General features: G+C 53.7%; 1 protein-coding gene across 4 annotated transcripts in view; it reads right to left on the reverse strand.

The window, feature by feature from the left end:
* Positions 1–1,890: 1,890 nt before the first annotated feature.
* WDTC1 (WD and tetratricopeptide repeats 1) overlaps positions 1,891–13,228 on the reverse strand; it is a 59,162-nt gene continuing 47,824 nt past the window's right edge. For 3 of the 4 annotated variants that reach the window (XM_074377074.1, XM_074377076.1, XM_074377075.1), the window contains 7 exons: positions 13,043–13,118; positions 12,319–12,427; positions 11,374–11,547; positions 8,046–8,281; positions 6,388–6,616; positions 5,259–5,451; positions 1,891–3,884 (listed from right to left, as the gene is read on the reverse strand). In XM_074377074.1, coding sequence (XP_074233175.1) covers positions 3,687–3,884; positions 5,259–5,451; positions 6,388–6,616; positions 8,046–8,281; positions 11,374–11,547; positions 12,319–12,427; positions 13,043–13,118 — 1,215 coding nt within the window. In that variant the 3' untranslated portion in view covers positions 1,891–3,686. The remainder of the gene's footprint in view (positions 3,885–5,258; positions 5,452–6,387; positions 6,617–8,045; positions 8,282–11,373; positions 11,548–12,318; positions 12,428–13,042; positions 13,119–13,228) is intronic. The other variant, XM_074377077.1, reaches the window with a different exon arrangement.

The following is a 13,228-nucleotide window of genomic DNA, read 5'->3' on the forward strand; positions in this document are numbered from 1 at the left end:
GTTCAACTCATTTGGGTAAATACTAGGGAGACCAATTGCTTGATCCCATGATAAAACTATATATATCTTTGTAAGAAACTGCCAAACTGTCTTCCAAATGGAAGAATTCTCACCAGCAATGAATGAGAGTTCCGGAGAGTGGTATCTCCGTTGATTTAATTTGCAATTCCCTAGTAATGTAACGCTGGGCATCTTTTCATGTGCTTATTAGTCACATGAATAGACTCCTTGGTGAGGTGTCTATTCAGATCTTTTGCTCATTTCTTAATTGGGCTGCTTGTTTTCATATTGTTGAGTTGTAAGAGTTTTGTATTTTCTCTCAGTCCTTGGCTTGTCTTTTCCATTCTCTTAACAGTGATTTCATAGAGCGTAAGTTTTTGAAGCCCAACTTACCAATTTTTTCTTTCATGGATTGTGCTTTTGATGTTGTATCTAAAACCTCATTGCTAAACCCAAGGTCACCTAGTTTTCTATGTTAGCTTCTAGAAATTTTATCAGTTTGTTTTTTACATTTAGTTCTATGATCCATTTTAATTTTTGTGACTGGTGTAAAGTCAGTGTTTAGATCCTTTTTTTTTTTGCATGTAGATGTCCAGTTGTTCCAGCACCTGGTACATCGTCCCTTCCTTGCCTGGTCTGGAAACGTCTTGAAGAAGCTTCTGCAGATTTCAATTTTGGAAGAATGACACCAGCCCACAGCACCTGCTTTATAGTATCACCTCTTGTGCTTCCGATAGGATCTCTTCCCTGTCTGTTCTTCTGTACTAACCTGAGTATGCCCTGCTGGCCTCAGCCTGGTTCTTTCCAAATGTGCAAACAGAATAATCACAAAATTTCACTGGTGAAACTACTGTTCCCATAGTACTGAACTACAGTTCCCAAACTGGGCATCAAGGCACCTTAGGGTGCCACAGCAAAGTCAGCACAGTAGGGTATTTTAAATTTGAGGGACACTCAGCATCTGTTGGCTACCGAGAGAACTTCTAGCTCAAGGTGGTTCACAGTTTCATCAATAGATTGCACTACATTCCTTTGATTATGTCATCTTTGAGAGGCTGTGTTTTTAGTGGTTCCTGTGATACAAAGCAAATGAAAGCCCATGTGGAAAAGGAAATGAGGATGGTGGTGTCCAATGTGATTAGAAAGTCTGACAAGTTTTACAGCACCCAACAAGCACTCAGAGTCGATTAGTTATTATAGTTATTTAAGAATGAAATAAAAATAGTTTCTTCTAACTTATATGTATTTTTTTTAAATGACTAACTTGGTAGGACATTAATTCTTAAAGTGATTTGGGCTTAACTAACAAGGTATTTCTTTTGGCTTAGGGGGTCCTTGAGAAAAACTACTGAGACACTAATGGTTCAGTGAGCTGAGAAAGTTTCGGAACCTCTGTTCTAAGAACTCCTCTAATCCAGGGCCCATCAAGAAACTGTAGGTTTCGTGGGTTATAATCAGCATTTTTCCTCCTTAATAAAATAGAATGGTAAATAGAACACATTGCATGTACCAAGGGTAAATGTTATTGTGTAAGATTCTTACATAATAAACTTAGGAGTATCTTGGGTCTCAATGTAAAATATATTATTTCCTGTTTGGGTTCTGATTTTAAAAGTCTGAAAAACCACTAAGACTCCAATCTCCTTATTTTACAGATGGGAAAACAACCCAGAGAGTGAAAGCTGATTATTGCAAATCACAGCCACCAGGCCTGGCTCTGCCCTTGGCCCTGCTAGGCTGAGTGGCTGCTGTCCACAGGGACCCTCCAAGGGAGGCCTCATTCTACCTGGTAGAGCTGTGGTTACACAAAGTCTCAGAGCCACAGAGGTGAGATACCCTCACTTTGATCCCAAGACCCATTTGCATCCCACAAACGCCACCAGCCACACCTAGAACAAAATGGTTTTAATCAATTGCGTCACCCTCACTCTCCTGGGAGCGGAGCAACAAAAAGGCTCGGCTCCTGCCCCCAGAGGACAGTAAGGCTTATGTGTCTCTCCACACTGCAGGGCCCAGGCTGGGCAGGCAGGGGCAGGAGGCAGGGAAGAGGGTGGGAGGCAGGGAGAGAGGAAATGGCGTGGCTCGAACACAGGAAAGCAAAGGGGCCCCTGCTGGTCCTTGGGCCCCAGGGCCCAGCCCCAGTGCTCCCGCTCTCCCCTCCCGGCTGGAGAAAGGTCTTGGAGAAGAGATGGGGAGCAAGTCCCAGCAGCAGGAGAAGCAGCAGCAGCTGTTTCCTTCACCAATAAATATACTTCATTACCAAGCTAGAAGAGAGGGGTGGATGGGGTGGAGAGGAAGGGGGAGGAGCTGCCACCTGTGTTGCTGGGATTAAAGCAATGACTAGATGGTGCCAGACCCCCCACCACTATCCTCACCACCCCTCATACCCCTCATCTTCTTAAAACTGTGAAAAAGCTTTTAACATGGTCCTCCGGTCTCCAGGGCTTCTCTGAAGCCTGACTGAGAGGAGGCACCTGGCAGAGACAGGGTGGAGGGAGGGAGGGAGGGAGGGAGGCCGCTTCTCTCCAGAGGCTGCAGCTGGAGGGCTGGAGCCAAGTGAGCGCTGAAAGGGGAGGGAGAGGGGAGGAAGGCTGAACCAACTACCGGGAGCAGCCCCTGAGCTGAGAGCCAAGGGGGTAAAGAGGGAGGCTTGGTGAGTGGTGGGGTGACTGCTGCATCCAGTGTAAAGCTCAGGCTGCTGAGGAGGGAGGGGGCTGAGTTAGGACTTTCCCATCCGAGTGGCTCAGGAGACCCACCCCCTCCCCCCAGAGCAGCAGGGGACTAGAAAAGCCATCACTTCTTTGGTCTTTGTGGCGGCTCAGCATGTGGGGTGGGAGGGAGGGCAGAGAGGGCCTGGAAGGCCCTAGCAGGGAGTGCCACCTCAGCGAGAGTAGGCCTGGCTGGGAGCTCTGGCAGGAAGGTCACAGTGAGGCCAAAGAGCGCCCGCCCCGAGGGAGGAGAGTGGCCCTTCCGAGTGCGAGTGCAGAAGGGCTGGCACAGATGGGTGGGGTATGATGCGGTGCCCCACCCTCTGCCAGGGCCCTTGGGAAAGGCTGAGCCCCTGAGAGCAGGCGCAGGACCCAGAGCCAGTGCCTGGGACGAGGGCAAGGATGCTGTACTGCAAGGAGGCAGTGGCCTGGCCATGCCTGCTCCAGGGCACACATCCTTACTTCTGTTTCCACCCTGACACAGTGGCTCTGGAGGAAGGGAGGGGACCCTATCCTGTTTCCAAACCTTCCCTGAAGACCACGAAGGAGCTAGCTTTGCCCGCCAGGAGCAAACGCAGCAAGTGGTCAAGGCTAGCCCTGACAGCCTGGGAATCCCACTCCTCGTCCTGCTGCCAACTGAAGGGTCGGGCAGTCCTTGAAGACAGCTTCAGCCCTTGCCTCCCCACCTGACACAGGCCAGTGCCCTCCAGGGACAGGGAAGTGGGAGGTGGGGGGCATATGGAGGAGCTTCCCCTCCTGCTCTGCTGCTCAGGGCTGGGGCCAGTCAAGGGCCAATCCGCCCAAAAGTCCGAAAGCCAGCAAGTTGTAGCAACCCCCACCCCAATGCCAAACTAACAAACAAAACAGGGAAAATGAAAAAATGGAGGGAAGGGGAAGACAAACTAAAACAGAACCCCCTGACCTCCTGCCCAGGCGAGGATCCAGCAACAGCAGGGGCTGGGCCAAGGCCGGGAGGCTCTAGCTGGGCCGGCACTGCACCTGGCCCTCGGAGCTGTCCTCGTCGTCCGAGGCCCCGGCGCCCCCACTGCTCAGGCCCGTGATCCGGTAGCCCATGTTGAGCAGCATCACCTCCAGCGGGTCCGCGTTCATGCGCCGCTGGTTGGCCTGGGACGCGCCCTCCATGTCCTCCACAACGCGGCCTGTGAGGTCTTCACTCTGGGCGGGGGGGACGACACCAGGACATACTGGAGGGGAAGGCACACATATTATGGGATATGTGTGCAGAGGCCACACACACAGAGCTGAGCGGTACATGTGGGGGGACACGTACACACCCGGGTGTACCCACATGTGTATAAGGCTGGAGGGGAACACATCCTGGGATGTATGCGGGACCCCCCCACCCCCCAGGACATGTGTGAGGGAGATGACACACCACACGGGTTATACATGCTGGGGAGGCCCACACAGTAATACACACCAGGAGGGGACACAACACCCTGGGATAGATACCTACTGGGGGGAGTACACACACCAGGGTGTACATCGGAGGCCCCACACTGGGAAAATGAGGACATACCACATGGAGACATATATGGGGGACACACTACACAGGGTTACATACATGGGGGCCCGTACATGGACGTAAATGAGGGAGGACTCACACCAGGATATGCTGGGCACACATACTAGACACCTGGGGTAAGGGTATGGACACAACTCCCCCCACCCCACTCTTCTGCTACCACTGCCAACTAGGATTCCTTTATCCTCCTTTTCCTCTCCCGTCAAGGGAGGGTCCTGTAGGGGTCTCCTTAAAATTTATAGAAAATTGCCTCTGGAATTAGATACACCTCTTGACTTCTGTTTGCCAGCTGGGAAGAGGGGGAGGCGGGGTAGAGGCCTGGGGAGGCCTCAGGCTGGTCCACCTGGCTACCCATGGGGGAAGTGGAGGGGACTACACTGTCCTAGGTGTCCCTGTGGGCTGGACACACCACAGGCATCACTTCTTTAATCCTCAAAGCAACCTTCTGAGGTGGTGCTGTCATTCCCGTTCCAATGTACAGATGATAAAACCCTGAGTCAGAGATGGTTAAGTCCCTCAGGCAGTGAGTGAGGGGACCAGGATTCAAACTTAGGCCCACCAGACTCCAAAGCCTACATCCTTCTCATGTGACTGAGGGACTGGCCTCTGCACAGCTTCTGGGGGACACGGCACAGTGGTTTATGAGGGGCAGAGCACCTAGGGAGCCTCTGAGGTACCGTTCTCATGAGGTGGTGTTCGAGCTGGTCCGTTCCCTCCCTGCCCTCCTGCACCCAGTCCGTGGTTAGTTCACTGTACGTGAGTCTCATCTTTGCAGCTGGCTCAAGGACATGCCCCAGGAGTTGCCCACTTCATTTGGAGCTTTCAGAACTTGCTGACTCCCCACCTCGACACAGCCTTGGGCCCTGGGGTAAGAGCTCACTCATTCTAGCAGCCTCTGGCCTCTGCGTAACTCAGGTGACCTCTCCAACCCTCACAGGCTCAGCTGCAGGGACCATCCCTACCCTCCTTCCTGTCTAGCTTCTGCCACCTGTCCACACCCTCACCTCTGGCCGGGGGTTCCACAGCCGCACAACAGGGTCAATGCCGCTGGTGGCCAGGAAGCAGTAGCTGGGGTGTGGCTGCAGGCAGTTGACGATGGACTCGTCCCCCTGGAGCACGCGGACCAGGTTGGTGGTCTCCTTTTCCCAGATGAAGAAGGAGCCATCGTCAGAGCCACTGACGATGTACTGAGCGTTGCTGGCGGGGAGCAAAGGGCAGGGAGGTCAGGTGGGGTACTGCCCTACAGCCTCAAGTAGAGGCTGTGCGGCTCAGGGAAAGGGGGAGCAGGAACGTTTGAAGCCCATCAGCCCTCCGAACTCTGAGGCCTTCCCCTGACTCAGAGCTCCCACGTACATGGCCATTCTCTCCACACTGCAGAGCCCTGTCACTGCTCAAGTGTTCCCTTAACCTCAGTGTCAGGGACTGCTTGGGTCCACCCAACTTACTCTCCCCCAAACTACATTATAAGGTCCTTGGGTACCAGGATCTTGCATCTCTTAGGTCTCTGGGAAAACTCTTGAAAACACTCTTGCCTGAGGCTTTCCTCAGAAGTCCTAGCTTTCCTGGATCCAGACCCCAAAATCCTATAGCACATCTGCCCCTCACACACCATTGACATTTAAAAGGGATCTTGAGGGAGATTCTTGATTCACAGTCATGTACCTAATCTATCCAAAGCAAGCACATCATCTGCAAAGGAGGATTGGGGGCAGTGGTCTCTGAGACATGGGCCATGACCCTCAGTACTGGGGGCACAGTTCTAGGAACATAAGATTGCCAGCCTCTCAGGGCTCTTGCCTCATGCCCCCAGCAGAGGAAGGCTCCAGGAATCCAGATAAAGAAACCAAGCTCCAGCACATGGAGATAAAGGGAGCAGGAGGTGGGGGGTAAGGGTGAGTCCAGGCGCTGCGCTGGATGCTTTCTGGATTACCTCTTAGTCCTTGTTATGGCCCCTTAGTAGGATGGGCTGGTTTCATTTTACAGATGAAGAAACTGAGGCCCACAGAAGTGAAGCCACTTGCCCAAGGGCTGGGGTTTGAGACTCTTTCCTGAAAGCATTATGTCCCCACACCTCCCCTCCCAACCTCCTGCTGCCAACTGGGCTGTGCCCCCCTCCTCTTCAGGGCCTCGGACCTGCCAAAGAAGTTGGCCTCCTTGATATCCGTGGTGGTGTTGCAGTGGCCACAGTAGCGGAACTGGTAGTCGTAGCTTCGCTCCCGCAGCACCATCTCATCCTCTGAGATGGAGTCCTTGCGGCTCGTGCTGCGGAGGCGGACGGGGCCGCCGCCGCCGCCGCCGCCGCCGCCGCCGCCGCCGCCGCCGCTGCCGCCACCGCCACCACCACCAGCTCCCTTCTTCTCCTCTGCGGAAAGAGAACAGGAAAGGTGAGAGTCCTGTTCCTCCCTCCCCTCCCCCACCTCCCCTCCATCCCCACTCCACACTGTTTTCAGTCCAAGCAGTAAGAAATGGAGGGCTACCTGCCTCCACCCCTACCCTGGAAAACTGAGAACAACTATGGGGAAGAAGCATCTTTGGATTTGGCCCTTGAGGGTGTTCAAGAGGAGACCTCTGATGCCAGGTAGGCCCTGGCTCAGGTCCCCGAATAATGTCTGGAAGCCCCAAGGAGGCACAGGCCCAACGTCTGTTTCTGTGGAGGTGAGAGGTAGAGAGGGGAGGGTAAAGCACTGCTGAGAAAGCTTTGAGGGGGGGTGATTTTTCTAAAGAGATTCATAGCTCTGAAGGCAGTAAGGTCCAAGCCCCCTTCTCTAGAGGACAAGTTATCATGGATCCCAACTGAGGTACTGACTGGTTAAATGCCTTGGGTAAAATCATACCAGTTTTCTCAGTGCCTTGTTCCTGCCTGCTTCAGGGCCTTGGCACATGCTGGTCCCTATGCCAGGACTCTTTACTGCCCCAGCTACACTTTGTATCTACTTAATTCTTCCTCCTCATCCTCAAGACCTCAGCCTTAATGTCTCTTCCTCAAGAACCTGAGTCTGTCATCGAGCCCTCCCCCGACACCTACACCCTGTCAGGTCCCCAGGGCATTGTTTCTCCTTCATCGCTTGGTTCCTTCCCAAGGCTATAAACTCATGAGTACAGAAATTCCACCTGACTTATTCCCAGCTGTATTCCCAGGACCCAGCACAGTGCCTGGCACTATTTAGACAAATGAATCAATCCATGGTTAGCAAACTGCAAAGGAGAGTGGGAGAATCCATGCCTGTCCCCAGTGAGCTCCCCGCTCACGTTCACAGACCACAGTTACCCAGCTCACTCTCCAATGCTACCCTGGTGAGCCATGCAGGACCTCAAATGCTCTCTATGCAGGTAAGGCAGCAGGTTCCAGAGGCTGTGCTTTGCCCAAGGTCACATGGTTACCAAGTGGCAGAGCTGAACTTGGAAACTGAAGCTCCACATCTGTGCCCAAGGAATTTCTACTGTCCTGTGCTGCTGTCTCTTCTGCACCCATGCAAACAGAAGCAAGCTCACTCCAGCCACTACCCTGAACTTAGACCCCAATGGAGTGGCCAAGGACTGTCTGTGAGCAGGAGAGAATGACCTGCAAGGCACACTGGGTTCAGCTGACTTTTATCCTAAGTTGCGGGCACTACACCAGGTGCCTCAACATGTTACTGCTAATCCTGGTCTCAAAGAGACCAGGTAACTATCTCAAGGTCACATGGTTTCTCAATCAGTATCTCCAACCCCAGAACTACATCCTCTCCAGAACGTCATGCAGCACCTTAAATAGAAAGAGTGACAGCAACCCCCCCTCAGTACCCACTCACCACCATCATTTTTGGAGAAGAGGGCAGCCGTGATGTCACGTCCCAATGCATCACAAGCGCTGCTGTGTGCCTGCTCCGGGAACTTCCCTTTGAAATCATCCAAGCACTCCAGGGCCTCAGCCACGTACTTGAGCTCAAAGAGGCATCGGGCCAGGCGGAAGTGTGCCTTCAGGTGGCATGGATTTAGGGAGATGGCCTTGAGGCAGTCCCTCAGAGCATCGTAGTGGTCACCATCCCTAGAAAAGCAAGGGAACGTGGCTTGGAGGTGGGGCCATGTGGCATGCAGGAGTCTCCACTCAGTCTCCTTCACTTTCAGTGGCCACCCCACCCCACCTTTGAGAGATCTCAGGGCAAAGGTACTGGGGGGGTGGTGAAGAGAATCTTGGATCAGCCCAGGCCTTGCTCCCCAGAAGAAGGGGTTTGTTAAGGAGGCAAGCCAGGAACCTTGAGGTCTTGGGTAGGTAGGAAATGGGAGGTAGGTGGTGGCAAAAACCAGTATCCAGCTGCCCTCTGCTGGACACAGCGTGCAACTGCACATCCGCTCACCCCAGGCACCCGCAGCTCTGCAGCAGAAGGCCTGGCATCTTGCCCGCCTCAGGCTCCCCAAGCCCTCCTTCTCTCTTCCTCCATCCACCTCCTCAGATCCCCCCCCACCCCCGGCTGGCCTTCAAAGCCACGTCTGAGGCAGGGGGCCCTCAAGGACAGTTCTGTGGTCTGGTGAAGCCAGAAGTGCCAGGCTGGGGATTCAGGGTCTGACCAGCAGGCAGCAAGCCCTCAGCCAGACCCCCCTCCGTCCTGGCTGACTGATCCACAGCAGCTGTGGCCTCTACCTCCCGGGGCTGGAGGATGGGGCCTGACAGTCTGGCAGAGTCAGTTCTCTGGAACCTGATGGCTGTGTGTGTGGGGGGGGGTTGCTGCACGCCAGGAGCTCCAAATCGTCCACACTCACTTCTCCAAGCCCCCAAAGCAATAGATATGGGGAAGTGGGAATGGTTTTCTTTGGGGGGAGTAGTTGGGGGTTGGAGGCAAAGGAGAAGCCCCTCCTTCTCCCACTGTGGGCCAGAATGTAAGATACAGATTCCCCCAGCTCTGTAGACCAGTTCCCACCTCTCAACTGGAGAGCTGGATGGGTCCCTAGGAGCCACTTCTCCTTTGGGAGCTGGTTTTCTTTTTCTTTTTTTTTTTTTTTCCTGCTGGGTTGAGGTGGGCCCAGGACCCAGCTGTCCTAAGCAGCACTCCCCAGAGCTGGTGGTCCCTCCATGAAGGCATGGCTCACAATCCTCCTGAGTGGGGCCAGAGAAGGCCCAACATGGGAGATGTCCTCCTAACCCTCCTCCCCTACAGCACTCAGAGGGAGCATCTGGTCCTTGGAGCAGCCATGCTCAGATTAGGACACGCAACTCAGCCATTGTGGGGGCAGGCAGGAGACAGAGTGCTTCAATAGCATGGCCTGCATCAGAACGAGTGGCTGTGACGAAGGAGCAGGCGCTGTTTGGAAACCCAATTACCGCCTGCAAGGTGCCCCTCAGAGCTCCTGGGGAGAGCCAGACCAGCGACCAGCCAGGAGCCGGAGGCTGACAGCTCCCACTGCATCCAGGAGCAGATGGCAGCCCTGGGGAGACTGGCCTGGGACAGAATGTGACATTCTAGGGGTCACTGGCAGGCAAGTGGGGATGGGGAGGCTCACCCATCCAGACATACTGCCAGATCGATCTCCCTGAAAAGACAGCCCTCAGCACATCCCTCTCCTGCTCAAAACTCTTCAGTAGCTGCCCATCATCCACTGAATTAAGGCCAAAACACCACCGCTCTGCATTCCAAGTCCTTCCCAGGCCAGCCCCAGGCTACCTCACAGACTCATCTCCTGCCAGTCCCTTCCCGAACCCTCTACTCCAGCCAAATGGATTTGTTGTTCTGCAAACAAGCTCTCCAGTCAGTCCCCCACCCCCATGCCTTTGTTCACACCACTGCATCTCCCTGGGAATGTCCTTCCCCCACAGTCCCCTCCTCTTTTCATCTCCTTGTCTAAGCCTGCCCACACTGAAAGCCCATTTAGACATCACATCTTCCTGATGCTTTCCTGATCCTCAGTTAAAGTGACCTAACTTTCCTTGATGCCCAGAGCACTTCACCTGACCATTAAAGACTTACTGCTTCCTGCCTCTTTGGTGATGAACCATGTCCACATCTTTATCCTCCATCCAAAGGTTGGGCACTCTGGAGCACAGGAACTGAAAGTGACAGACCTTTGTGTCCCTAGGTCCTAGTGCATAGAACATGGCTTGGGAAATCATTAGTCTCCCTTAGCAAGAATGCAGGAGTGAGACAGCTCTCAGCATAGAGCCTGGATGAAGACCACTGCATTCTACCCACTTTCTGGGACAGGGAGGCAAAACATCTCAGGATGGCCCCCAAACTGTCATCTCCTGGATTTGGCTGCCATCTGAGCCCTTGGCAAACTCCTGACGCCTGAGCTAAGGTCTGTGGGGACAGCATCTTCCCAAACCCCCATCCACCATCCTGCTGACTTGGGTGGGTTTCTTAAGCTTCTCTCTCTGGTCTGCCTAGTTGCAGCCAGACGATGGCACACCAGCTGGCCTGTCTGTCTGGGCAGAGCTGACGGATGCCAGACGGAGCAGAAATGGCTGTGGGCCCAGCTCTATCCATCTCCCGTCCTGGCCCTGGCTGGGGTATGGGGTCTGCCTGCCTGCTTGCCTGCTGGTGCTGCAGGCAGAAGGGCTGGGGGCCCTTATGGTCTCCAAAGATAAAGGTTCTTCAGGATATGGACCTACTCCTTTACCACTAGCCACTACAACACAGCAAGACCCACAGCCAGCTTCAGATATCTGGGATCTCATTTGTGCTTGGTCTAAAGGGTCCAAGAGCACAGGAAAGCAAACCCCAGGGTTGAGCTGAAGAATCATTTCAAATAGATACAAACTGAATTCACCAAATGCCTCATTTCCATCTAGCAAGACTCTACTGCTCCTTTAAAGTCCAATTCAGGGCCGAATTCTCTAAGAGTTGGGATTAATCATTCTCTCAATTCCCACTTCCCCAGTGGTCATAGCACTTTATAACAAAGCACCATGTTGATGCCTCTCGTGAACATGTTCCACTTAACTGTGAGCTTTCCTGGTGCTTGAGACTTCCTGACTAACAGGTCAGGCGCCAACCCACCACCAACCTGGAGGTGGGATGGAGAAGCCTGGGCCTAAGAAGCCCTAAGAGGCAGCAGGATGTTACTGCTACTTTCCTGGATGCCTCAGCAACTTGGCTCCATCAGGCCCACTGCCTTCATCCTTCGTCCTGGCCCAGGCCCACTTACCACTTGCGCTTCATGTAGGCAGCAGCTCGGTTCCCGTAGAGCATGGCGTTGTGAGGGGCCCTCTGCACGGCCTTGCTGTAAAGCTGAATGGCCTGGGTCCACTGCTGGCAGGCAAAAGCCTCATTGGCTTGCTGTTTCACGCGCTCCAGGTATGGGGGCAGCTCTACCTGGGGGCTATGGGGGAAGCAGAGCCAAGTCAGGCCAACCAAGGAAAGTCAGAGAAGTCCCTCAGGAAGTCTGTAGCCCTGCCTGAAGGCCACTCAGGTTTTCTTGGACCTTGGGATCTGCACTGTCATCTAGAAGAGGGTTCCATTTGTATCCTTGGCCTGGGTTACTGTGAGAGGGAATGGTCACAATTCCAGATGCTCTGAGCCAGTGAAAAAACCAGACAGGCAGAAATGAAGCTATCCTGGACAGGTTTGGGGAATTCTTAAATCAAATTCTTGGGCATGAAAGTAGCTGACACCACTTGCCTCCGTGCTGAGCTTCCACCCAGGTCCCTCCTGTGGATCTCTTTATAGATAATTCTGTTTTTCTCAAGGGCTAGAGGATCTGGGCACATTGAAACCAAAGCCCGCACAGGGCCTGGCAGTGAACAGAGGCCAGAAGATGCTATGGATAGAGAAAATAAAATGGGGGAGGCCCATTTGTGTGGGACCTCTTTAGGAGGGGGCCCAGTGCTAACAGGAGCTAACCCCTGGGTCCTGATCCCAGCTACTGGTATCAAGGGACCAGAGCTTCAGTTGAACATGACTGGAGTCCTACCAAGTAGAAGTGGCATTGGGACCACTAGCCACATTCCAGAAGCCTCTTTGCCCCAGTTCCCTGACTCTGGGGTATGTGCCTGGGAGGGGGTCAGGAGGAAGGTTTACAGGACATGCCCTTCCCTCCAGTCCGTAAGGTGTAACTGGGGCTGGGAGGGTTGGTAAGTCATGCTGGCCTCACCTGACATGTGCCCTACTCTCCGGGAGCCGGAAGCCATTGCTGTGAAGGTGCAGGCCATTGGACACGCCATTGGACACACCATTGGTAGACATCTTGCCATTCTGAACTTCTGGCAGGGCATGGGGAGAAAGGAACAGCAACAACTTAGAAGGAGGTCTCCATTTCCCCTCGGCAGCCCTCCAGCTTCCATCACAGGGTCTGACGGTTCCATTGTGGGGCTATCCTCCCAGGGTAAGATCCACTCCCAGAAAGCAAGTTCTGACAAGCAGGCAAGCAAGGACATAAAGAAAAGCCTGTGCGCCCTCTGCTGGCTGGAGAGGGACACAACTTCAACTTGGCATTACCCTTGGCTGGGGGTGGGGATGGGAATGGGTGGTGAGGAGGTGCCTAAATCAACCGTATGCCTCAGCAAGAAGTCAGTGAGGAGACTGATCCAGGGCGAGAAGGGAAGGGCAACTACTTCAGGTTCTCAAGAGCCGAGCCATGGAAAGAACCTGTTTTTTCAGAGGGAAGTGAGAAGGGCTGTAAAGCAAATCCCCTTGACAGACCTCTCCGACCCAGTGTTACCTTCCTTCTTACTGTACAGTGTTATTTCAGAGAACCTACTCCTTTTGGAGGATCACAGCCACAGCACACGGGAAGGGGCAGGCTTCTCAGCAGAGGCAGCGCGCACTCACGCTCCCCAGCAGAGCTGCCCTCAAGGACACCAGAAGAGAGAACTTACCCCCTGAGGAGTGGCATTTTCTAGGCAAGAGGAAGGTGTATGGCCGCTGCTTGTAAGTCAGGTCAAACAAATAGACCTAGGGTGGAGGGGTCAAGAGAAGAATGGACACTGTGAGGCAGGAATGTGGCTGGACCACACCTAGGTGGCTCCAGGAACACAGCTGAGTGTTGAGCAGGGAACCCTCAA

This window comes from Camelus bactrianus, chromosome 13 (genome assembly GCF_048773025.1).
Source record: "Camelus bactrianus isolate YW-2024 breed Bactrian camel chromosome 13, ASM4877302v1, whole genome shotgun sequence".
In the NCBI taxonomy this organism is placed as follows: domain Eukaryota; kingdom Metazoa; phylum Chordata; class Mammalia; order Artiodactyla; family Camelidae; genus Camelus; species Camelus bactrianus.